Below are 27,316 nucleotides of genomic sequence, written 5' to 3' on the forward strand. Positions count from 1 at the left end.
TACATACACACACACACACACACACACACACACACACACACACTGAATGGCTACGAACGTCCAGCAGAATAAAATAGGAATCAAAGAGGGCTGTAGCCAAAAAATGGTTGAGTACCACTGCATTGTACATTGAAAGTAGACTTAATAACATTTTAAATTCCAGCATGTGCTAGACAATTTTTTTTTTTTTGTGCTTCATTTGTTTTGTTTTTTGTGTATGTGGATGGGTTGGATATTTTCCCAGTTTTGCACTGCCAGAATTTCAGTTTAATGTTTCTGGATTTTAATTTACACATAAATAAAAATGTTTCTTCAAAAATACATTGCCACTGTTTTCTAATCAATCAAGTCAGACAGACATATTTCTGTAAGCAAACAACTTATTGAACACACCACATATCTATATAGGCATCTCTATAAACATACATATATGCACAAACAATAATGATAATAATAATAATATTCAATAAAAGTTTCCAAAAATATAATGGTCTGAGTCTTCTAATCAAGTCTTACTGCAAGGGATTCAAGTTACAAATTTTGATTTAACCAAATTCTGTTGATAAAGGAAAATCTGTCCGCAACACCAAGCTGTATTGCTACTACAAACAACTGCTCGTTTGTCAGTTGGAAAATATACAAAATATTAATAAAACCAAGAAGCTTAATCCCTGAATTCAACAGAAAATGAGCAGCAGAGCAGAAGAAATAAGATCAACTGCAAGCAGAATCCAGAAACAACCAAGTCAGTCCTGTTCAATTGAAACTTCTTTATTTTGTACTAGAAGGTACAAGTACTTATACAAGTTTTCCAAAGAGAATTCTTCTTGCAACGACATAGTATGTTAGTATGTCAGTCATACAATATAAAACATGCTACAGTCTAGCAGGTTTTAGTTTTAAAAAAAATTAAAAAAACTAACACATACATTTTCATTTTTTTTTTTATGAACATTTTAATGGAAACAAAAAAATTGTTTGTTTTTTTTTTGAATGGTAGAAATAAAAAATAAAATGAAAAATATAAGCACCACTACAACTGATTTACTATGAAATGAATAAAGAAAGGCAAGGATATACATCCATGTGTCCAGAAAGTGGCAGCTGTTTAACAATTACAAATTGTAGTTAAACAGATACCACCAAGAAATATTCAATAGAAAAGGGGTTTTTATATTTTAAAGGTTAAAGAAATTTTGAATTTGCCACCATTTCTGACTCCCTTACATCAGTCTTTTTTATTTATTTATCTCATTTACGTACATATATGTGTGTGTGTTTGTGATTGGTCCCAAAAAATCTCACAACTGAAGAAGACTACAAATATTTACTGGTCTTACAAGAATAAATGTTATGCTAAGAAAACGTAATACGTTTTTCTCATCATTCTTTTCAATTAAACAGATACCTTTAAAATGCTCAAATATCAATTTAAGAGTGACAATTCTTTTGACTTATAAACGTGTTTCATCAGGTGAAATACACATTAAAAAGGAAACACAATGGAGAAACTACATATTTATATATATATATATATATATATACACATACACACACAAATAATGTAGTTAAAAAAAAAAAATCTACTTTTACATACATACACAACTACAAGAATGGCATTTGAAAGTGAACTGTGAAATGGTGGCATGTTGAAAAATAAAATCTCCACGTTAGTGAAATTTAAAAAAAAAAAAAATACTAAACTACATTTGCCCTCATTTTAAAACTTTTTCATAATTCAGGAAAAAGGTTACAAGATAACTAAGAAAAAACTTAGTACCGTTTCATATTATTAATAAATAAATAAAAATAAATAAATAAAAAGTTACTGAAGGCATAAAATTTACCTTCAATATTACATAGAATGGAAGGTTTTGATCATGCAAGCTGAACACAGAACTTAACCTTAAACAACGAAGTGATTTTCACATTCTTTTCTACACAAATGCAAAAAAGCTTAAGTTTATTAATGATATAGCACTGAATAATAATGATAAATGAAAAAATATATGGTTTTTTACCAGCTAATTGAATAACCCATCCCTGATTTGGCTGTGATAGCATTTTGAAGTTTAGAAAAAAAAAATCCCCAAAAAAAAGCACTGGTAAAGAACTCTACAGTGTATGACAAAAGTAGTTAAAAATGATGTGAAAAGACAGACGATCTAGTGAAAATGATTGAATTTGAACAATGGATGGTGAGGTGAGGGTAAATATCAACACCCATATTAACAGAAAATTACAACAAATGAATGAGTGGATAATAATCTACCAAGATGCTTGTAATTGTTAATTTAGGTTATTGTGTTCTATCTAGAATAGATATCCAGTTTGTCAGGAGACATGCCTGACACTCACATATACTAGTCTGAGAGAGAGAGAAAAAAACTTCCATGTAAATGGCTGTTCATTATTTGGAATTTTTAAGTTGGGGGATATGAAAAGTGTAAACACTATACAGAGAAACTTTAGGGGGATGTATATTAAAAAAAAAACAACTTTTAACTTAAAATCTCAAGTTCTCTTTTTTTCTGATTTTTTCAAGATACAATTTGACAGCTTTGTTCCCAAATCATTATCTTATTTATATAAAGGTTTAAAAAAGAAACTACTTGTTTAAAATGCTTTAATTTCATTGAAAATAAAATGCTACATAGAACTGACATGTTTTGTGAAAAGGCTCATTGTAAAAAGAGGAACAAATCACACTAAGTGAATTAATAAGGAAATTGTTATAAACTGATAGAAGTGTGTTCAACAGTAAATAATGCTGTTTTTTTTTTTCTTCTTTAAATGCAGTTTTCATTATAAAATTACAACAGGTCATAAAAGAAGCATGCATACAATGTCAATGAGTAACAATTGAACTCATCTCACATAACAAAAAAAAATATTAATACATTTGCTGGGGAAGAGGAGGAATTATAAATTATTTCATCTAATTATTAGTGAATGTTAGACAAAGCAAAGTTATTCTAATTTGGGACAATTACTTCTTTAATGAAATTAAAAAGATTTTCAGGAAAAAAAAAAATTCTTTTCGTTTTGTATAAAAAGTCAAAAGGAACAATTAAAATATTGAAATTAAGATTCAACAAAATATAGCCAAAAATTTCCATTGAAAATCATTTTAACATTAATATATGAAAGAAGAACAGAGATTAACAAAATCAACTCGTTAGAGAGTGGTGTGTTATTTACTACAGGCAAATAATTACATTACAATCTTTTTTTAATTTTTCAAGTGAACCAAATATAATTAATTTGTTTGTTACTTAAAATTGTTTGTTAACAGAAGTGTTATGTTGCCTCCATCATATAAATATAAACAGTCATTATGTATGTACACACACAGTGTATGTATAAGCACAGCTAGACTAGAAAAGTAAAGTTCGACAAAGAAGAATTTGTTCAAAATAAAGAAAAAAATTGCTTTGACACCAATTACCTCCATAAAATACAAAGTAATATTTTTAATGCTATTATTACTAAAAGTGAATTTATTCTATGTACCACAAGTGATTGTAGATCAATAGTATTGAGTACAATTCAATACAAAGAGAGAAAAGGCACAAGATAAATCCCATCGAAATGGAAAAGGGATTTTTATTATTAACAAGTTAAAATTGAAAATCTTACATTATATATTTTGTTACTGCTCATTTTGTAAACATTAAAATTGAAACAGCAACCCAATGAGTTATTCAACCATCAGATCAATTGATAGGAATAACTATTTAATCCAGTTAATTAAGACAAATTAAGCACTAAAATGTTCATAAATTAAATTAGCTAAGATAATGACTAAAATATATACTATATGTCTTAATGAGAAACAACTTTAAAATTTTTTAAATTATAAAACTAGTAATTTTAATGGCATTTTAACAGCTGGTTAATTAATGTAGGAACAATACTATTTAAAAATCTCAATATTTGGCTTTCTTCCCTTCCCCCCACCCAATTTGTTTATTCTTTTAAAAATTAAAATGATAAATATATAAACACAGCATCTAATTTGAAGTGACTGTATTTACATCTTAGAATTCGTTAAACTATATTTGGTTGTCAATAAGACAATCTCCCATAATTGTTTATCACTCATACTTTCCAGCTTTCAAGATTTACTGGTTAAATAACTGGGTTACTTTACCAGTGTTCCCTATATATGTGATGTGTGTGTGTGTGTGTGTATGTGTGTGTGTGTGTGTGTGTGTACAGGTATAGGTGTGTAGCCAAATGGTTAGTATCGATGTCATCATCATAAAGATGACAGTTCAACTACTAGACCAGGCGGCGTATTGTGTCCTTGAGCAAGGCACTTCATTTCACACTGCTCCAGTTTAAATCAGCTGAAAGTATCAGCCAAATACTGGTGCAACCCTCTCTCTCCCCTTCCAGTTATCACATCCTCCATGTTTTGCTGGATCAAAAGTGGGAGGGCCCAGAAGGTGTCTATGTCTGCTCACAACTACTTAGGCACCTAAAGCAATTAGCAAAAGCAAAGTACATACTACCAAGTCACACTCATTTATGAGTGACAGTTTTGCTGCTGGTTTAGATGTGTGGAAGTTTATACATGTGTGTGTTTATATGAGTACATTGATATGTGTATATTTATGTGTATATGTGTATACACACATCCATCCATACATACACACATGCATGTGTTTGTGAAGGAAGAAAATAGATTTCAATTCCTAAAGGGACAAAATTATTGAATTTTTAATTTTTATATGATTGGCTGAATGTAACTGAATCAGTCACTACTATAATACACTGAAAAATTCGTTTTTGCATTATTATATTTGGTAATTGAATGCTTATAATTCAGGCATTCGTTTTAGGAAGGAGGGGAAAAAATCAATTAGCATTTATAGAAGAAATGTTTTTCTTTCAAAAACAAATTCAAGTCACATCTCATTAGAGTTATTCTTTCTATTCCTTGAATAGCAATATATAATTTTGAATTACAAGAAAATATGTTAACCCAACAAAGAACATTAGGCTGCAATGAATAGTTAATCCAATACTGATAATATATTTTTTAAAAATCAAGTTTTTAAAACCAACAGTAAATGCTGAATAACATACAATACTATCAGAATTAAAATGGCAGTTTACTCTTGGAAAATCTAAGATTCCAGGTATTTTACCTAACAAGTTTATAAATAGCCTCCAAAGTGGTCTAACCATTCTTTGCAAATTTATAAATATGTAATAATTTTGTACACACTAAAATATAAACAGTTGAGCTCACTGGTTCATAGCTTTTAAAACACAAAATAAGCCTGATTCAGAAATTCACTTTCTGATCATGGAGTTTCATGTTCAGTGAGGCACCTTCGGTAAGTGACTCCTACGAGAGTCCAGAGCCAACCAAAGCCACAAGGCTGTAAAACTGGTAGAATGGAAACCCAAAGAAGCCTGTTCTTATATGTGTATACATGTCTGTGTACATTTGCATGTGTGAGTTAGTATATATTTCGTTTGTCTTCACGTGAGTTCACTGGATGTAAACAATGGCCTTGCTAATGGTGTTTGCTAGAAATCCACCACAAAAGCAGGTCTGGGCTCGAGATATAGGATGTTAGTAAACAAAAAGCTCATTCCAGTTCTCCATGTAAACATGTTCATGTTGTTTGTTGATAGATTGAGAGATAATTAACTCGTTTGGCAAAAGATGGGGTTAGTGACAGGAAGAGACACCTACCCACCCCCCTCCACTATACTTTTTGTGCGACCCATGCAAGTGTGGAGAAGTAGACGTTGAAACAATCATCATCATTTAACGTCCGTTGTCCATGCTGGCATGGGTTGGATGGCTTGACCAGGCTGGCACGCTGGGAGGCTGCACCAGACTCCAGTCTAATTTGACATGGTTTTCTACAGCTGGATGCCCTTCCTAATGCCAACTACTCTGAGAGTGTAATGGGTGCTTTTACATGCCACCGGCACAGGTGCCATTCGCATGATACTAGAGTGCTTTTATGTGATGCTGGCACGAGCCCGTGATGATGAAAACAAGTTGTATCTAACCCAACTAATGAAACTAAGTTTACTCTGATAAAACAACTTCCAGAATAAACTCAGCAATACTTTGCATTCAATTTTACTTTATGAATATATGTCTATGAATCTATTCCTTTTAATTGCAAAACTTCAGTGGTTGAAATTCTTATGCAATTAACTGAATACACAAAGTAATGATCAGTCATACAATACTGTAGTTACATTTACACATGCATCATTATCTGCTTTCCATGCTGGCCTAGGTCGGACAGTTTGACAGGATTCAATAAGTCAGAGGGCCATGTTGTGCTCCAATGTCTTAGTTTTGGCATGGTTTCTACAGCTGGATGCTCTTCCTAATAACACTTTACAGAGTACACTGGGAGCTTTTTACATGGAACCAGCATTTTTAGCAGGATTGCCTTGTAACTTGCAAGACTGAAGTGTCCCCACAACAAAGGAGAATAAGAGAGTGATGATTTAAGATGAGGTAGGGATTATATAAAACAAAAATAAAACATTACTCAAAAGTATGTTATATTTTTTATCTTTTTTTTTAATGTGAAAAATCCCAGTTTAAAGCTGCACGAAACAAAATCTGTTTTATCTGTTAGAAAATTAACACAGACCAACTTCTTGTTCTTCAAATAATACATATGATCCATCTCCCAATCATTAATTCGAGTATCCATTTCCTTGTACAGGTCTTAACAAGTGACAAGACTTGTAGTTTGCACAAGAATGACACTTCAAATGTTATTGGTATCCAGTTGATAAATTCTGTGATCTATGACTATACAATTTCTAACTGCTGCCAATTCATGCAATTCCACAATGGCATAAAACTGTTAAAATTTTCAGCTGTTTTCTTCTAAGAATCTTCTCATAACCGACAGAACAAGAGATGGGTAATACTATGTCATCAACATCATCATATCATTCATGACTGAGAAGTAACCAGTTCTTCACCTGCTAGAGTATTGCGATACTCTAGATCATTATCTTGACCTACATATACCTCAATCTGTTCTTGTCACCATCATGTGGAGGGAAAGGATGCCGCATCTACAGCTTTAAAACCAGCTGTAGATGTAATGGATCTACAGCTGTAAAACCAGCTTTTTGGGACAAAGAAAAAAAAATGTTCAGTAATCTTTTGATTAGATGAATCACATCCAATCATGTGATGCTTTTGGTGAGCTATTTATGGATGAATTATTGATGTGGTGTTTGATGGAAGCGACAGTTTAAATTAACATTTACAACAGCTGAGTAGGTACATTGTAAGTATATGTATCAACAAGCAATACAACTTGTCTATTCTTCAGGGTCATCACTCTCAAATTCTCAGTCATGCTTTATGTCTCCAGTCAATTTTGCTAGTTATATAAGATCGCTAAACATAATTCACAGGATGTGAATTCTTTACATTTTTTCTTCTTCTTTTGTCACTTCCTGCTCTGTTGCAAGCTTCCTCAACTAGAGGCCCATCAAATCTCAGGTAACACCAGTTAAGCCCAGTAATCAGCAGTATTTAGGCTTCTGTCTTCTCATAATGAAGCTTCTTGAATCCAATGTAATATCTTTTTCATCAGAACAACCATCTGTTCATAGGGTTTAATGATCTAAATCTTTGACATTCTAGTAGCACTGGTCCTGATAATCACTCTGGACCTGACCTTAGTAACCTGTTTAGGATAATCACTGCATTACACTAGAATCTTTTCTACATCATCTTTTCTTTTTACATGTTGCTGCTATTACTTTCTTCAATGATAGTCTGGATAATTGGGAATACCTAGGAGTTACTGCAATGTGTAATCCAATCTTGAATGCCACTCATTGTGGATACAGGCATAGCTGGGTTTACAAAGTTTGTTTCACAATGAGAAGCCACATTCAACCCCACAGCCATTGCATCTTGGTCAAGCCATGCTAATGAACCTGAATAAATATAATCAATGGAAGCCCATCACATGCACTGGACACATGATTTGAAAGGGTCAGCTTTGTTACTGTGCCACACTGATTCTGTCTAAGGTTGTCTGAAAAAAATCAGCCATTAACACCTATAGCTTGATAAATAGACAGTTCAGTCAATCAAACACCTGGAATACTCATCGTTGAAACTGATGGAAGACTCATTTACTTCTGTCTTTACTAATAAATGACTATGGTTTGTAAACCAATCCATAGGCCTTATAAGGACCAGAAACCAACACATACTCCAAACTTATTCATGCTGTTAACCTTGAAACAACCTACCTGAAGTCAGACCTGGTTCTATCATACAAAACCTCTAATTTTAAAGTGTATTTAAATTAAAACATCCCAACCTATTCTTATGTCAGAATCTTTTCTGATGTTAAATTTCAAATACCAACCAAATCAATAATGACAAAGTTATTTTAGTAAATGCCATCAAATTCTTGATTACTTTCAGACAGTCTGTTTTATAAAAAATAAGGCTATGAAAGGATTGAGTTCATTACTCTAAACGACAAAAACTGTTTACATTCAACTTACTTCCAGCAAGTCCAAGCTATTTTTTCTTGATATGGATATATCAACCATTTGACTTATCCCTTATGAGGCTTTTCACATCCTTTTGCTATTCTTCAATTACTAAATTTAGCCATGTTCATACGTCCCAACAATGACATGTGGGTTAAGAGATACGCAATACGTTAAACCATAGGCTAATGTAATTAATGACAAAAACAAAATGCCATCTCTTCATTGCCTGATTCAAAATTACCTTTCTATAATTCATTGAAATAGTCTAACTAGAATAAATCAGACATCAGTTGAATAAGACATAAGCATGAAATAGTATTGTGTATTAGCATTATTTTATCATGGAAGCTTTCAGAATAACTTCCTTCATATCAAATCAAATAGACATTCAATGTTAAGCTACACGTACCAAATGTTTTTTTCATTCACAAATGGAAAAGAAAAACCTTATGTAATTAACTGAAATTTACTTTATTTGCATATGCAATTAACCAGTCAATTTTTACATTGCAATTTCATAAGTTATGCAATTAAGCATAATCTACTGTAATTGGATTATAAATCTGAAACATATTGATCAGAGAGTTGTCACTGTTGTTTAATTCCAAGTCGGCCCTGACTGAGTAGATCTATGATCAGAAATATTCCAGGCAAGACAGTCCCAATTTTTTTGTACATCTAGGACTCCATTCTCTATTGTGTTCTTTTTTTTAAAGACAACAAGATGTGATTTGAGAGAAACTAGTTGCTATATCTAGCAGCTCAGACAACTAGCAAGTTTTAGCCTCATCATTTTGTTTTCTTTAATAAAATGTTTTGCTTCGTTTAAGCAATTTAGTCACTACGTGTGGGTGTGTGCATAGAATGGGATCAAACTCCCAAAAGCATCCATGTAAAACTTCAACACTCGTTTTAATATGCCATAGACAAACCATCTTGTCCATGGTTTAATAGAGTAAAAATATTGAAGCTGATCACATGTATTGATTAGCAAACAAGCTAAATCATTTTTAGAAATATGACAGCCCAGAAATATTTACACATGTTACTTGCATTGTAGAGTTTAAAGAACTGATACTTTTGTCCACATCATTTACTAGATGTGTGTACAATATTAAACTATACACACAATTTCAGAGTTTGTAAAACATTTAATGATTTAATAAAAACTTAAATTATTAATGAGATTTTTTTTTTTTTTTTTGCTTTGAACTAAAGCAGGAAAAAAATTTCTTAGTCATATTTTTATCAAATTTTGATTAAAACTACCTCAATTGTTGAAAAATAAATTGCAGCCCAATGAGTTAATATATTTTCTTTTTTAAGAGCTCATGATTGTAAAAGCCAGTTTTCCTAACATCAGCTGTAATATTGCTATTACAATATATTATTATTATAAATAATTACAATAAAAATTTCCTTAGAAAATAGAAATTTTAATTTATTTACATGCTTCAAAGTATATCTAAAACTCAATCTGTTATGATAATAAACATTTCGCTTGAAAAAAAAAAAAAATGAACATATAAGGAAGAAAGAGGTATGAAAGAATAAATTTGATATGATATAAAATATCGTGAATGGTCATTTGTGAAGAGCAAAGGCCAGAAGGAATGTCAAATAAACTCAGTATCCAAGCAGACCTAATATCTACAAAGGAGAAGAATACTTACGAACTAGAACTGGAACGAGATTGCGATCTTGAAGAACTTGAGCTTAGAGAACGTGACCAGCTTCCTTTTCTTTTCTTTTTATCAGATTTTGGACACGTTTCTTCAGCCCGATCTTTTCTTTTCTTTTCGTCTAAGAAATAAAAATAAACAAGTTTCCATCAACTTCTGGGAAGTCATAAGGTTAGGAAAACAATAAATTTGTCGTATTTTCTAACCAAGTAGCAAAAGAAAAAACTTAAAAGCTTTGGAGTGTAAACTATATAAATGAAATTTTAAATGTTATGGTATAAACAATACTGACATATGTACATTATTCATCTTCAAAAATAAGAAAATCTATTCTAAGACCCTAATACAAAAACCATCTAAGTTACATTGATTTTCAGGCAACTTGTGTACATTTTGGGACTGTGGGTCTTTAATTCTACTGCCAACAGAATCAACAATAAATGTAAATATAATGTAAACACAGAAACACACACACCAAGAAACACATTCATATATACACAGCATTGGCCAAAAATCCAGAGCACTTTCAGCAAATAAATGCCTTCAACAGACAAATTAAAAAGAAATGTAGCATGAGGGTCATATGTATTTGGATGAAATGTGTGACCTGGCTAGTCTTTTAGATTATATGCACAGTTCATCTGACAAACTTTCATACTGTTTCTGTTAACTCGATTTCAAATTCAAGAATTTGGTGGACATGGGACTACAGTAAAAGACATTAGCTCAAGATGCTACACAGGGAAATCAAATGATTGTGATAGGAAAATGAATTTCTTAATCACACTTGCATATTTATATGCAGACCCAAAACAAATGTGTGTGTAGATAATGGAAAAAAACTCATAGATGTGTAATGTTAACCAGCACAAACAACAGCACAAAGGAACTGAAAGAAAAAAAACTTGCTATAAAAGGAATAAACTATGACATGCAAAATAGAAACCTGCACTAGTTATGTGTATGAAGGATGACAATGGGGTACACATGTGCAAGCAATCAAATATGAAAAGATCCAAGGAAAGAAATTCATGAACTGTTTGATTTTTTTTGCTTACATAAGCATAAGCAGTAATGGAGAAAGGGGACCCTTAGTCTTGTCTTGCATGTGCCAGATAAAATTCAATGAAGTAGATTTTCTATGGCCTAATGCTCTTATCACAACCGCTCACCTCTTTCCAAGCAAGGTTGCTCCTAATCTTTTGACCACAAGCAGCACAATGCCCAGGATTGTTTCCATGAAAGATTGCAAATAAATGAGACCACTTGTATGATGGTTATATTCATTTAATGTCAAAGCAAGGAAATATGAATATACAGAGGTGAATATGATGGGCTTCTTTCAGTTTCTATCTCCCAAATCTACACATAAGGATTTGGTTGGCCCAGCTACAAAAGACATTTGCCCAAGATGTCATGCAGCAGGACAGAGTCCAAGACCACATGATTGCAAAGCACACTTCTTAACCATGTAGCTATGCATCCACCTCTATAAATACATATATAATGCTGAGGGAAAGAAGAAAAAAAGAAAGGAGAGGAAGAGATGCAATGCAGTTTGGTCTTGTGCCAGGAAGGGCTATTACTGATGCCATCTTTCTAGTGAGACAACTTCAGAAGTATCTCACTGGGAATAAATCTCTATAACTAGCATTTGTTGACCTAGAAAAAGCTTTTGACAGGATTCCTCATTGTGATCTGGTGGTCACTAAGGAAGTTTGGAGTAGATAAACGGCTCGTCAGAGTTGTACAAGCCATGTACAGAAGCGTAGTCAGCAGGGTGAGGGTGCAACAGGACTGTCCTCAGACCCCTTCTGTTTATTTTAGTCTTCCAAACCATATCAGACTTTGAGACTGATTACCTATGGGCATTTCCTTATGCTAAAAACTTAGTTCTTATAGCTATAGCAGAATTCTAGACAGGAAAACAAAACTTAAAATTGAGAGGCCTCCAAGTGAATTTAAAAGTGACTAAGTTATAAAGAGGAAGGAAGACTGGACCAGACTACCTTCAGAAGAATGGCTATGTTTGATATTTAGAAAAGGAGTATGTAGGAATTTCATATGATGCACCCAGTATAAACTACAGATGCAAAAGAGGATCAGTGGGATCATAAGCAGACTAAGAGAGAAGGTAAACTTCACATGTGGCAGGTACACAGGATCGGTAAGTACTTAGAGCACATGTGAAATAGTCTCCCTTCAATGCCCATTGCAGCTCTACGAGTAGTTGATAGCTTCTATTAGTTAGGGAATCAAATTAGGAGTAGGGTGGGTGTTCTGAAAGCATAGTAACCAGAATAAGGACCGATTGGGAAATGGTTAGGAAGCTATTGTCTCTGCTGGCAACAAAGGGCTTTTCCTTCAGAGAAAAGAGATTGAATGCTGCCTGCATGTGAAGCTTGATGCTACATGGTTATAAGAGGACCTGGAACACATGATTAGCAAAGTCTAAAAAGGAATGGAACAAACATGTTCTGATGAAAGTGTAATGCTGGAGTCCACATACAATCAAGCACAAATAAATCAAAAGAAGAACTGAACACAAAGGGAGTCAAATACAATGCAAGAGAGATGATTTAATATGGACATGTGATGTACATGTAGGACAGCTGTATAAATGCTGCATGCTCAACATAACTGGAACCTGTGGAACCACGCCTAATATCAAACAAGCTTTTTCCTTCATACTCTTACTTTCATCTTTCCTCTTCTCAATTTCAATGCACTATGCCACCAGTGAGACAAAGGATGGCAGTGAATGTCTTGTATTCACCTATATTGCTTCCAATGTAACAGGATGCCACTGGATATATCTAAGACCCACACCAACACTCCACCCGTCTCCCCTTTCTCATCTTTACCATTCTAATGTTTTACCTATCTTGAAACATATACATAACAAACCTAATCCAATATACATGTAACTCATACACTATACTCCCTCCCTCACTGGCCATTTGATATCAATGTCTATCACTTACTCTGAAAGGTATGTAGAGATTGGGCTAAAAATGGAATGTGTGAGCATTTGAGTCCAACCCTGACTCAAACTAACAACTTAAACAAGGAAAATGGATGGATTGTAATGAAGATTATACTAAAAACTTTTTATATTTTATTTTCCTGCTACCATGAGTTGTGTAGAGTTTTTTTCTGAGGCAGCATCTCACAGCCAGAGACTCTCCCTATCTTCAATTATTTGTAGCTACTTTGCATGACATACAGGAAAGCAGTGTACCTATTCTAAAAGCAGGATTCAAATATACATCATCCTTACTGAAACAGTTTCTGAACAAATTCAAAGAAATCAATTAACCCTTTTGTTACCATATTTATTTTGAAATGCTCTGGGCTTCTTTCAATTAATTTTAAATATAACAAAGAATTTTGTAAAATAACTTAGTCATTATAAAGCTAGTGTTAGTAACATAAATTGTGACTACGGTTTGGTGCAAGATTTTAATTCAAAACTTATGAAAACAGAACATTTGTGCTACAGAGCCAGAGATGGTTTCAGCCGGGTTGGTATAGAAAGGGTTAAGAACATTATCAATAAAGTGAGAGTTGCTTTAGATAAAGCTAACATATATCTAAAGGAAAAAAATGCTTTAACAATTCAGCATTTGGAAAGATATTCTTGCAATTTTCAGAGAATTTTATGAAAGCTATTTTCTGTAGAAATCAATTATTTCCATTGATCTGCAGCAACTCTAACCAGAAGTTAGATTTGCAATCGTAACTGATGAATCAGTTGAATGATTAGATCTAAAATATATATTACTGATACAATAATTACACAGAAACCAAAGCAATTTATTCCAACATGTAGATACCTAAACTGTAACATTACAATAGTTTAATGAACAGTTTTTTTTCTTCATTATGTTGAATATCATTAATGAAACTAATCTATTTCGTAACAATCTCAACTGTAGACAACTTGTATTTTTTTTTAATGAAATTATGACTGATATCTAATATTCAGAATAATTTTGCTAAAATACGTATTCTGGTAGCAATAAAATAGCCTTCCTTTGCCCCCAAAAATTACATTTGCATCATGAATCTTTTTATTAATTCAAGTCATGTTAGACAAAAAAATATAATAAAGGGGAGTAACCATGCAACGTTGACAATTTAAAAAAGGAGAGGCCATCCTATACTTCATATTTTATTATATATTTCAACTTTATGCGGCTGTTTCACTATACTGCTAACAATGCTTTCTCTTCTTCCTCAGACTAACAATTTTTTTTTTAATCATTACAAAACTTCTTACAGCAAGGTCTTTTATAAATTGTTAGCAAATTCCAGAATTTGTAATGAAATGTTACAAAGGAACAAACCAACTGACAATGACAAAGTAGAGACAATAGGATATTTAACAAATTACATGTTCATACCATAAGTAAAACTTTGAAAATTCTAAAACTGTTTCATATAAATATTCTTAAACATAAGAAACTGACAAGAGTCAGGCAGCATTTATCAAAATGAAGATTTTATTTCACACTTGATTCAAGATAACACCCACAAAACAAACAGATCCATTTTGATAAGAAGCAAGATAACTTCAATGTTCTGGAAATACTCTTAGCCATTTAGCATTCTGATTACTGTCAAATGTAATGCTTATTTATTCACATCGTTTTGAATTAATCATATATTATCTCATAGCTTTGAGATTTCAACGATGTGATTCTATATTTCTAGAATGACATTGTAGGCTTGGTGTGAGAGATTGGATCTGGTTGATTTGAATGCAAAACAGGTAGAATACTTGTACCGGATATGACCAGTTTAAATGCTAAAGGACTAAACAGTGTGGATAATTCTAAATCCAGTTAGCATGTGTACCTAGAAATCTCTGGGTCTAAACAAAAGAGTATCAAATTAAATTAAACACCATGAATGAATTTATTTAATTGAATCATACAACCCCAGGACTGAATTTTAGATGGTGAAATCCACTAACTGATAAAAAGAATTATTAGTCATTTCACACAAAGTTGACATATGCCTCAAAGTGAAAATGTTTAAAATTCTAGCATTTTGCTAAACAACATTCAGTTTTTACAAAGACTGGTTTCTATTCCATTGATTTGTAATACCTTCAATCAATGTAATTCTCTTAATCATCAGAAGTTGGAGTTGCAATCATTCACTAAAGAGCCATATTGTTAATTAGACCACATTTGTATAAATATTGTACATATCTCAATATAACCACTTCACTGATAAATGTACAAGTGCCTGTTTTTCCTGACTTATGGATTCTTAGATGACAAAATTAATTTTAAGTCAAAAATTTCATACAAGTACAGTTTACTTCTTAAAGTCAAAAGAAAGAAAAATTGATGAAAAACTTGATGATGCCCTCAGCCAACTTTTGTTCCCAGCCGTTTAGCATAGGCATTAACCACTTCAGTCTTCAATGGACAGAACACTCAACTGAGTCAGGGAGTGAAATTTAAATTCATAGATGTAAGAAACAGCCAACAATGACTTCAACTTATAATTATCCCAACAGATTATAATTGTGTAATGAGTGACATTGTCTTTTTCTTAAAATTAATGCTAATTTTCTATTTCATAATCTGGACTGGTTTGAGTTCAAATCAACCAATGTAACTCCTGTTTTGATAGTAACCTCACTTGTGTTAGCATTTTCCAAGATACACACCTTATAGAGAACACCTAAAGAAATAATTCAAAATAGTTAACTTCTGGCCAGGAAAATCACTTTTGCATTGCAAGTCCAGTTTTAAATTTTGTCATTAAGTCAAATTTTTAAAAAAATAATAATTGAGGGGAAGTAACTACGTAACAGTGACAATTTATATCGAAAAGGTCATCCAAACTATATCTTATTTTTTTTTTTAATCTTTATCCAGTTCTCTATATACTGTAGTTTTAGTTGATTTGAAGAACCTAAACAACTACTTTGTCTCTTTCCTCAGATGAGTGAAATAAAAAGAATGAAAAATATCAGCATTGTATGGCTTCACACAGAAAGAGACATTTCTATTTTGATCATCAGGAATTTCAAATGAAATGTTGCAAAAAGAACAGCTCTGAACACCTTGCAGTGTTACTAAAACTCCAGATGTTGCTTTTCAATTTTATTACTTTAATTTGACAAATACTAACAACAAAAAAAGTTAAGACCATCAAGCTAAATCAAAATAAGATATACACAATAAAATATTTACACTGTAACTAAAAAATTTTTAAATTATAAAACTATTTCATGTACTCAAATATAAGAAACTAACTGACAGGAGTAGTCAGGTAGTATTTCTCAAAATTTGAGATTTTATTTTACACACCTGACTCAAGATAATACCCACAAAGTGAACAGTTCATCTTGGATAAGAGGCAAGAAGAAGCTTCAATGTTCAGGGCAAACTCTTAAAAAGTGTGTAAATAGCAAATCCATAAACATGAGGATATAATAGAGTAAACATCAAACTAATGTTGAAAATGATGCTGGAAAATGCTGGCCCTTGCCAACAGGTATCCTAGTTGCAAAATACTTTTAGCTTAACCAGTGGTTCTCAACTAGGGTCCCATATTACCCTTGGGGGTTCACATAAGATTTTGTTGCTGGAGTTTATGTGCAATAAACTGGTTATACTTCTACAATACATAATATTTATTATTTTTTTTTTATACATAATATTTATTTATAAAAATACTTAAGATTCTTTTTAAATATTGAATTGCTATGGGGGGGGGGGGTCCAATAAAGCAAAACAGAAATCAAAGGAGTCCAATAGGAAAAAATTGGTTGAGAAACACTGGGTTAAACTGCTAGGTACATGTACAAAAGATGGTGGCGAATTCAGTCAAAAGACTTCTAACCAGTGTAGCTTTCAACCAGGAGCAGTCATCAATCAGGTGTGTCCGACTTTCCTCAGGCATTTCAACCCTAAAGCACATCTTCAGCAGTAATGACTAGTTAACAGTCCATCTTCTGGTTTCCAGCATAATCCCTGCAGCTGGTTAAAAAGCCAGCAGCATGTCTGCTCTTCTGCCTATCCCAACCTGCAAGCAGTTATCTTCCTCTCCCTTCTTGCCACCCCCAGAGCAGTCAGCATCTTCCACGCCAAATGTACCAAGAATTTCCTGGAAAAAGTCAAACCTGCCAAACTTCTCCCACCTCAAAAAAATGAGCAGAAGACTATGTAAATATTTAAAAAATTCATATCTCTTCTAATTTCTGCATTATCACTAGATGAAACAGTATAGTGTTTTTTTTTTTTTTTGCTTAGTCATCATTGAAAAGTATTTCATATATATATAACCAAATTAAACAAGCTGTCTTTCAACTGGCCTGTAAAATACATGAACTTGATAATTTATTTCAAGTGTACATGATACATACAATAACATGTGACTAATTTGTAATGAATTGAGGCTTTTCTAAAGCCATCATAAAACACATTGAATTGTAGTAGTTTGCTACACAGGATCTACTAAAGGAAAATTTTTTAAATATCAAAATAATGGTAAGTGATGCACAGGCCCTGCAATGCCCTAGCCTGGACAGTTTTATCTCTGAATGGTCCCTAATGCAACATTTCAAATTAAATTCAATGATCAATCTATTTAACATGACAAATAGCCTAGCAAAGAATGATGTTCCAGCAATGGTTCTTTATGCAGGCATCAGATCAAACTGGCAATACACACACTATTATAGCTTCTTTCTAAACTTATGAAGAATTCCACAATGGATACAATTCTACCCTATTGACCAAATGTATACAATAAAGTGACAATTAGATGCTCAAACAAAATGCAAATATTTACATTTGTGAAAAATATTCCAGCCATACAAGGACCTGATAAACGCATGTTTAAAATTAAAACATATACTATGCAATATGCATTTTCATCATCATCCACTTTTCCATGTTCACATGGATCAGATAGAATTTGTCGAGGTGGATTTTCTTCAGCTGGAAGCCCTTCCAGTTGCCAAGCCACACCTGTTTCCAAGCAAGGTAATATTTCCCCCATGACCAGATATGTTTTCAGATAAGACTGGAAATGAAGGACACTGCTAGCTTAACTGTGACATTCGTTTACAACTATCACACAAAGTTACAATAAGGAGCCACTAACACATGCGCATACACACACACACATCAGGGTTCTTTCAGTTTCTGTCAATCAAATCCTCTGAAAAGACTTGTTCGGCCCAGGGCTATAGAAGACACTTGTGCAAAGTACCACACAGTGGGACTGAACCTGGAGTTATGTAGTTGAGAAGCAAACTTCTTATCACACAGCCATGCCGGCACCTATCCACACTTAAGCCTTCACTAATAAACATATGCATTTTTTTTTTTTTATATATCGTTTTTTTTTTTTTCTTCTCTTTACCCACACGCCGAAAATAAATTATTGAAATCACTTACCTATATTTTTGTCGTCCACTTCCTTTTTGGTCTGTTCAGAAATGATTTCTTTATTTTCAACTTCTTTTTCTACATTATTTTCATTACCAATTACTTTCCCTTTCTTCTTAGCCATTTTGTTATTACTATTATTATTGTTATTATTGTTGTTGTTGTTGGTGGTGGTGCTGTTATTATTGTTGTTGCTGTTATTGTTGTTGTTATTACTATTAGGTAAACTAACAGAACTAGACTGTTCTTTAATTTTAGACTCGACAGGAGAAAGTTTTTCGTCAACAGTAGTTTGTTGTATATCTCTATCTACTAAAACTTCTTTTACTCTATCAGTATTTTCACTCGATTCCTGGGAACTTTCATCAAAAGACTGTTCACTTTCACGCTGTTTTCGCCGTAGTTCTTCCTCTGCAAAGCAAGATGTTCAAAATAAATTAGCTGCTACAAAATCAAAATCAATAATGAAAATAGTCTACAAACAAGCAACGTGTATAATTAACTGAAAAACAAAAATCTATAATTTCTGAGTAAAAACAAACGAAAATAGAATATTCAAAACGCTGAAAAATACATTGCAAATTGCACCAGAATAGATTTTATTAATACAAGATAAACTCGAAATTTTTCTATAAATCTATAGATTTTTTTTTTTTTTTTTTCGTCCAAATCAGACATTTATCTTTCGAGTTAACAGCAATAACTTAATGACAAATACAAAATTAAAAATACAATTAACACAAACTCTGTATTATCTAACATATTAAGAAGGAACGTTCAGATGGTCTGGATCAAGTAAGAGTTTGTTTAATCACTTTCTAAAGGTATAATAAATCTAATTTTTCAGCTTTATTAGATCGAAGAAAAAGGGGGAAAAATGCATCCGGTTTTGTTTTTTTTTAAGAATGAAATTTATGAAATGCAAAAAATTATATATATATATAATATATAACGTACTGTTAATTGGGGATAGAATTGCGTCCATTCGATTTTAATTAGATATAACAATACCAAAAACAAGAACGTGTTGTGTGTGTGTGTGTAATAAAGTATGGTTGAATAAAAACTGGCGGAAAATAACGATGGTTTCAGGTTAAAAAGAGAAAAAAGTTGGTGAAAAATCAAGTAGTAGCAATTTACGAAGCAGGACACATGAATATACATACATGTGTACGTGTGTGTGTGTGTGTGTGTATATATATATATATATATATATATACATACATACACAGCCAGATCCGCCATATCTGGTGGATGATGATAAGCAGGACCAAAGAGTAAGAAAAACCAGCAAAGATACAAATTGATCGAATCATAAAAAAGTGAATCGTTTATTTCAATAAAAGAGAAATTTCCATTCGTAAACACTCAACAAAACCTGCAATATACACGCACACACACATACATACATCAGTGAACGTATATATACATATATGTGTGTATATATACATATATGTGTGTGTGTATATATATATATATGTAAGTTTATAATAGAAGGCTAAAGGGCCTCCCCGCTTCTGGCACTGAGCAAAATTTCACAAAGGTTAGAACAAAGCAATTTATCCTTACAAGATAGATTGCTTTAGAAAGAAGCGCAGGAGTAGACAATGGAATAAGATTTGTTCTAGATAAGAGAATAAGGAACAGAAAGGCTGAACAAAATTTTTTTACTGAGAGAGAGAGAGAGAGAGAGAGAGAAGGAAAAAACGGAGAAATATGAAGTGATAAGCATTGAAGCCATCCCGACATGGAAAATATTATCATCACAACGAGAAATAATAATGTTGAATAAAATGAAGTGAAGACATTTCGTCGTCATGTTTAAAGATTCTTTTGTGAAATCTAGGTGGAAGATCTAGAAAGATTAGTGATTAGCCGAGCGTAAGAGGGGAGATTGTGGTTATTGAAAAGGAAAGAGTGAAAGGGATATGGAATGAATAAAAGCAGTCATTTCACACAGATTATTTGTAGATGGAGGTGGCGGCGACCTTGCTTTAAAATGAGGACAAAAGATTTGCAAAGAGATGGGAAATAGCTGAATAAATAAATTAGATTATTTCGGCTTTCGTCTCGTTTAAACTGTAACTGCTTAGATTTACACGTTTCAAAAATCTCTATCCGTATAATCGATGCTATTTCGCAAAAAAGCCACCGAAATTTTTTTTGTTTCTTTCTCAATAGATTCGGCCATTTGTATATATACAGAAATAGTCGAAATGTGGCAGAATTACTTCCCAACGATAAAACGAATGCAACTGGGAAATAATCTAATGTACGACTGATTTACTGGGTTCGTTTTAATGTTTACTTTGTATATTAAATGCAAAATATAATGGTAACAGATATTATTTTTCAAGTAGAGTAAATTAGAAATACGTCTAATACTTACATCCGTTTCCTCTGAATGAGGAAGGCGAAACGCAGCAAGGTCATATGTTCGTTAAATACATTCTGGCATTCTACTGCACTAGGATTAGCAAACCGATTGACAGAATGTAGTTCGGTTAAACTAAGATTATAACTTTCGCTTTGTTAAACATTTATTAATTTTTTATTATTATTATTATTATTATTACTATTATTCTTACGGTGATTATTTAAAATTAACGACTAAAAAAAATATCTGAAGACTTAAACTACTTTTAAATTGGCATTTTCTTTCACATTTACTGAGACGATAGAGAATGAAATTTAAAGCTCTATTTTTTTTTTAATTTTATTTTACAAACTTAGGGGTTCAATTAAAACTGATAAAATACTACAATAAAAATTACAAAATAATTATGAAACAAAATAGTGCAAAACATTATTCTAAAAATAATATTTCTGATAAATATGCAAGCCTATCTATGTGTGTGTACGTGTGTTTGTAAAACATTTTACAAAAGTGTTGTTTTCATTTAGTTAAAAACCTTGGATATTTGCCACCAGAACAGAAAATAACTAAACAAAAAAAATTACATATATTTATTCAGTATGAAATTCCTAAGATAATGAAAGACAGACATATTATCCTCATAATCATATGGTTGAAAACAGAAGAAATCAAGAAAACTATAAATGTTCTGTCACCAAAAACGAATCTAGTCCAGATGGTGCCATGTTAAAAATATGAGAGAGAGAAACAGTGCCACCTTAAGACATCAGCACACTGGGCAATTACTAGGGGGCCCTCATGGGTAACTGGGCAATTACTAGGGGGCCTCATGGGTAACTAGGCAATTACTAGGGGGCCCTCATGGGTAACTGGGTAATTACTAGGGCCCCCTCATGGGTAACTGACCTATGTATGCTGTGGTTTGCTGTTGAATAAATAAATATTATAGGGTGCAGTGCATAGCTTTGCCCAAAAGTCTATAATGCTGTGAAGATGACCCTAGAGAGAGAAGTCTAATATTTTGGGCAGAATACATTCTTCAGAGAAACAAAAGATGCTGTTTCATTTCTCTCTGCCAGAAATGGCAAACTTTTCTTCCTTGCAGCAAAAAATTTATTCTACTGCTGAAATCTCGTTTGTATATCTTATAACTGTTTTTATGTTGCTATTTCAATCAGTATCCTTTGCCTGACTTCAGTCAGGATTCCACAGTTTTACATACTAAATTACAAACAGTTAACATCTGTCCAGTCCAAGAGACCACTCAACAATGATCACAACGGGCCTACAGATCACAACCAGCAAGTTAGTTCCTCCACTTTGGTAAAATCATGAATGAGAAATAGGAACAAAAGGGTTTTATGCTCACTATTGTGAGCATAAAATGGAATAAAGTGTAGAGTACAATTCGAGGGAGATTTAGCTGTTAGTTCTAACAGGCCAAAAAAAAAATCATGCAGTGATTCCCTGGTTGGACATTTCAAAAAGCTAATGGTAAATCAATATTCTTCTCTTTGATATACATTACTCAGCTATTTTAATAACAAGTTATCATGGATTAGGATATTATATTCTATATCAAAAACTGTATAAAGGGAACGTGTCTAGCAGTTATTGCTTGCAGGACCAAGCTGTCGACTGATTTATCAACCATTAAAATGAAAAAGAAACAGTCCATATGTAGGAACTGAATTAAAATATGGCATGCTTAATTTCACTACGCATATTTTGGTCTGCATATATTAAATATAACATTTCAAGTCTTAGCTGAAACTTATTAAAATTTCACAACAAAGAAATATCATAGGTATAAAGATGTGGGGAAAAAATTATGAATTACCACCAGTTGTTTTTGCTGTGAATAAAAGTCAGCTATGAGAAGAAGAATGAATGAAAGAAAAAAAAGAGAGTTTTCTAGTTTCAAAATGTTAAATTTAAATGCAAAGTATTCTCTCAACAGATTTCTTCAGTAAGAAATCAACGACTTGGTCTTGAAGACAGGAGTTGGATCACCATACCCGAGGCAGAATTGGTCTGGAAAAACAGTGCTAATTACATGAAATAAGAATGTCAGGATTCAAAGAAAAAGGATGTTACTACTGCAACAAATGTAATCTTAATAGTCTTTCTCTCTTTTTCTCTCTCCTCATACACACAGTATTATAATTATCAGAAATAAAAGTTGCCACATTCGAAGTAACATCATATATACACATATACAATGTTAACAGTTTATCTTCATTTGTTTATGATTTTATTAATAAATTATAATAAACAATTCACACAAACACACATATCATTAACAGTAACATACATGCTATACAAACACATACATATATATGTACATACACACACATACATATATATGTACATACACACACATACATATACATACACATTTTACATGAAGTCAGTTTTTGATTGGAGACATAAGTAACCTTACACAAAATGCATAAATCAAACTGCTTAATTGAAAGAATGCATACATACACACCATTAAATAAAGAGAAAAGTTAAACATGCAATCAATTCAAGAACTAATTAATTGACTGTTTCCATGGTGATTTAATGGCAACTGTGCAAAGAGAGGTGAGATTTACAGTGAAAAAAAATAATCAGACAAATTAGAGAACTGAAAAAGCATTTCTTGCAACACATGGTGAGAACAAACATTAAAAGAAAACAAAATGCAAATTTATGATGGATTATTAGACAGAAATGAAGTTAGAGAAATATTAAAATGAAGATTATATTTTCTTATTTCATTATATTTTATTGATCTTTTTATTAGTTTTCTTCTGTGTTGGTCATTAAACAAAAATAGAAATGAAATTAATCCAACTTCAACAGCATTAGCACACATCAGCTAACGACATTGTCATCTGCTCAATGGTATGCAAAAATATTTTTTTCAATTCCACCATCATCGTTTTAATGTCTGTTATCTGTACTTGCATGGCTTAGAGAAGACTTGCTGAGGCAGATTTTTCTAGAGGTTGATGCCCTTCCTGCTATTAACTCTCATTTGTTTCCAAGTAAGATAACATTTTCCCCAAGTCTGGGCAGGGAAAATTGGAAGCAAATGACACTGCTTTCAGGACAGTAAAGTTTGTTTACAATTACCATGTGATATCAAAACAAGGAAAACACACACACACACACACTAAACAAGTGATGGGCATCTTTTCAGTTTCTGTTAACCACATTGACTCAGAAGGCCTCAGTCCACCTTGTAGCTATAGTACAGGGGTCACCAAATCTTTTTCATGGTGGACCAGATAATTGAGAGAATGACAAGTGAAGGCCGCATAACCATTTTGTTCAATTACAGTACAGAGAATACACAAAAAATAAAGACAACCAGCTTATTTATTTACCAAAAAGTTATCAAAGGTGACATTAGCAATAAGATGGTTATATCACACTCAGTATGCACACATATCCAAATCTCACAAACTAAGCAGCAAAAAAGGTCAGTGAGATTTGTGAAACTGGTGTTTTGCTTTTAAGATATCATCAATATTTGCTTTGGAATTGCTGCATCCAACCAAGAGAATTGCTTTCAAATGTTCATCAGCCAACCTCGTTCGATGAGCTGACTTCACATTCTTCATTATTGAAAACGTTTGCTCAGAGACATAAGTTGTTCCAAACACTGATGCCATACCAGAGGCAAATGAACTCTAATTGCAGGTAATTACACAAAAGGTACAGTGCGACAGTAGGCCGAATGAACTGACCTTGTGGACCATAGTTTAGTGACCCCTGCTATAGTAGAATACATCTGCTCACTTGCTACTGCATAGCACTGGGATTGAAACTGAAACCACAAGGTTGCAAAGCAAACTTCTTAACAACACAACCTTACCTATGAAACCTAATACTGTAGAAGAGTTGAAATCACTGTAAACAGTTCCATCATTCATACAGACCAGACCATCAAGTTGGCTGTCACAACAATACTTCAGCAATGTCTTAAAGAATTTTACACACGAGAAGGAAGGGGAGCCAAAAAAAAAAAAAACGCCAGGCTTCTCTCACCATTTATGTATCTTACCTTCAACTCTTTTTTTCACTTCTCGTTGCATTTCAAAAAGCTTCTTCTGTTGTTCAAGGTACTGCTTGATAAATTCGCTTTGCCCTGCAACTTCATCGTTCTGCAGCTAAAAACAACCAGGAAGAAGTTTTAAAAAATCAGCCTTGCAGACTAATTAGACATCTGAAGAAGGGGGGATGGATATACAACAGTTAGGTACTTTCTTTTCTACTTTAATTAATAAACATATCCAACAATTAGAACTTATAATGTACACAATACAAAATATACAATCATAATTATTCTTTAATTATCAATCAGAAGAAATACAGCTGTTAAATATATTGAACAATATACAGAATTATCAATGACAAAATTAAAATGTTGTTGAAATAAAAATTACTAATTTTAATAGTTTTTATAGTACAATAAAGATTAACATCAATGCAGAAGGATTGAGAAAATAAATTATTTTACGATGCCAGGTATGTCCATCAAAACTTTTAAATATGAAGGCATTACATTTGATATTAAAACATAATCCTTAGAAAAATGTCAAGCAACAAAATTCAAAATTCTTATATATTTATTATATTTATATATGTGTATGTATGTTATATATATATATATATATATATATATATATATATATATACACACATACATACACTAAATGAGTAAAAGGAAAAAAGAGAATAATGGAATCAAAGAGAAAAATTGTTTTTACAAAATATACATGAATTGTGTGTGTGTGTGGGTGTAAGTATGTATATGTATTATATATCTCCGCATTAATGAGTTTAAGCATTATAAATGAACAGTCAATGTTTTAATACAAATGACATTAGACATCATAAGCAGAAAAAAGAGCACCAGGCATAGTGAGAATTTCCACACGAGGTATTACTTGTCGAGTAATCATAGCTCTGGGTGAAAGCACATGGCTTAGTCATTAGGGTACTCACCTCATGATCATAAGGCCAGGTAGTTCAATTCCTGGTGGAGAGTTGTGTCCTTGACCAAGACACTTTATTTCACATCTGCCTAGTTCACTAAGCTGACAAAACTGAGTAGTAACCGTATTTCAAAGGACTGGCCTTGTCACATTTTGTGTCACGCTGACTCCCCCAGAGAACTTATATTAAGAGTATGCATGTTTGTGGAGTACTCAGCCACTTGCATGTTAACTTCACGAGGAGGCTGTTCTGTTGATTGGATCAACTATTCTTTTATTCTTTTACTGGTTTCAGTCATTTGACTGCAGCCATGCTGGACCACCGCCTTAAAGGGTATTAGTCGAAGAAATCGACCCCAGATCTTATTTTTCATAAGCCTAGTACTTATTCTATCATTCTCTTTTGCTGAACCGCTACATTATGGGGAACAAACACAAATACACAAACACAAAAATATATATTTATATATGCCTGGCTGGCTCCTGTGCAGGTGGCATGCAAAAACCACCATTTGAGCGTGGTTGATACCAGTGCCACCTGATTGGAATGCATGCACAACAGGCTTCTTTCAGTTTCCATCTACCAAATCCACTCACACAGCTTTGGTCAGCCTGAAGCTACAGTAGAAGACACTTGCCCAGGGTTCCACACAGTGGGACTGAACCTGGAACCATGTGGTTGGGAAGCAAACTTCTTACCACACAGCCAAGCCCACACCTAAAAACAAAAAAAATATCATTTACTCCAATCACTGTTTTTCTCATTAGCATCACCTAATAAGATTCAGCCATTTCCCTCTCTAATTAGCAGTTCTTGTATTTCATATACTTAATTAAACAAAACCTTATTCCCTAAGGCTACATTCCTGACATGAAAATTACAAATATGCAAAAAAGACTTTCTCTTCATCCAGTTTATAGAGAGAATAAATACGTATGCTTCCTCCAAACTTTCTTCATGCTTAACAGCTACAGAAGTAGCGCTTAGGTTGCCTAGGGAACAAAATTAATCACATTAGTCTATATCAGTGGTTCCCAAACTGTGGTCTGCAAAGGTAGTACTGGGAGTCCATGAACTAAATTCAAAATTTCATATATATATATATCATCATCATCATCGTATAATGTCCGCTTTCCATGCTAGCATGGGTTGGACGATTTGACTGAGGACTGGTGAACCAGATGGCTGCACCAGGCTCCAATCTGATCTGGCAGAGTTTCTACAGCTGGATGCCCTTCCTAATGCCAACCACTCCGAGAGTTTCGGGCCAGTCAGGCGGTACTGACAACGGCCATGGTCAAATGGTGTTTTTTACG

At 32.8% G+C, this 27,316-nt stretch overlaps 1 protein-coding gene across 3 annotated transcripts in view; it reads right to left on the reverse strand.

Annotated features, from left to right (window-relative positions):
* The window catches only part of LOC106877945 (uncharacterized), a 114,115-nt gene that overhangs the window by 30,117 nt on the left and 56,682 nt on the right, over positions 1 to 27,316 (reverse strand). For all 3 annotated transcript variants that reach the window (XM_089364042.1, XM_089364054.1, XM_089364049.1), the window contains 3 exons: positions 25,066 to 25,171; positions 18,641 to 19,042; positions 10,203 to 10,332 (listed from right to left, as the gene is read on the reverse strand). In XM_089364042.1, coding sequence (XP_089220168.1) covers positions 10,203 to 10,332; positions 18,641 to 19,042; positions 25,066 to 25,171 — 638 coding nt within the window. The remainder of the gene's footprint in view (positions 1 to 10,202; positions 10,333 to 18,640; positions 19,043 to 25,065; positions 25,172 to 27,316) is intronic.

Source organism: Octopus bimaculoides, chromosome 1 (genome assembly GCF_046866305.1).
Source record: "Octopus bimaculoides isolate indiv1 chromosome 1, ASM4686630v1, whole genome shotgun sequence".
NCBI classification, from domain to species: domain Eukaryota; kingdom Metazoa; phylum Mollusca; class Cephalopoda; order Octopoda; family Octopodidae; genus Octopus; species Octopus bimaculoides.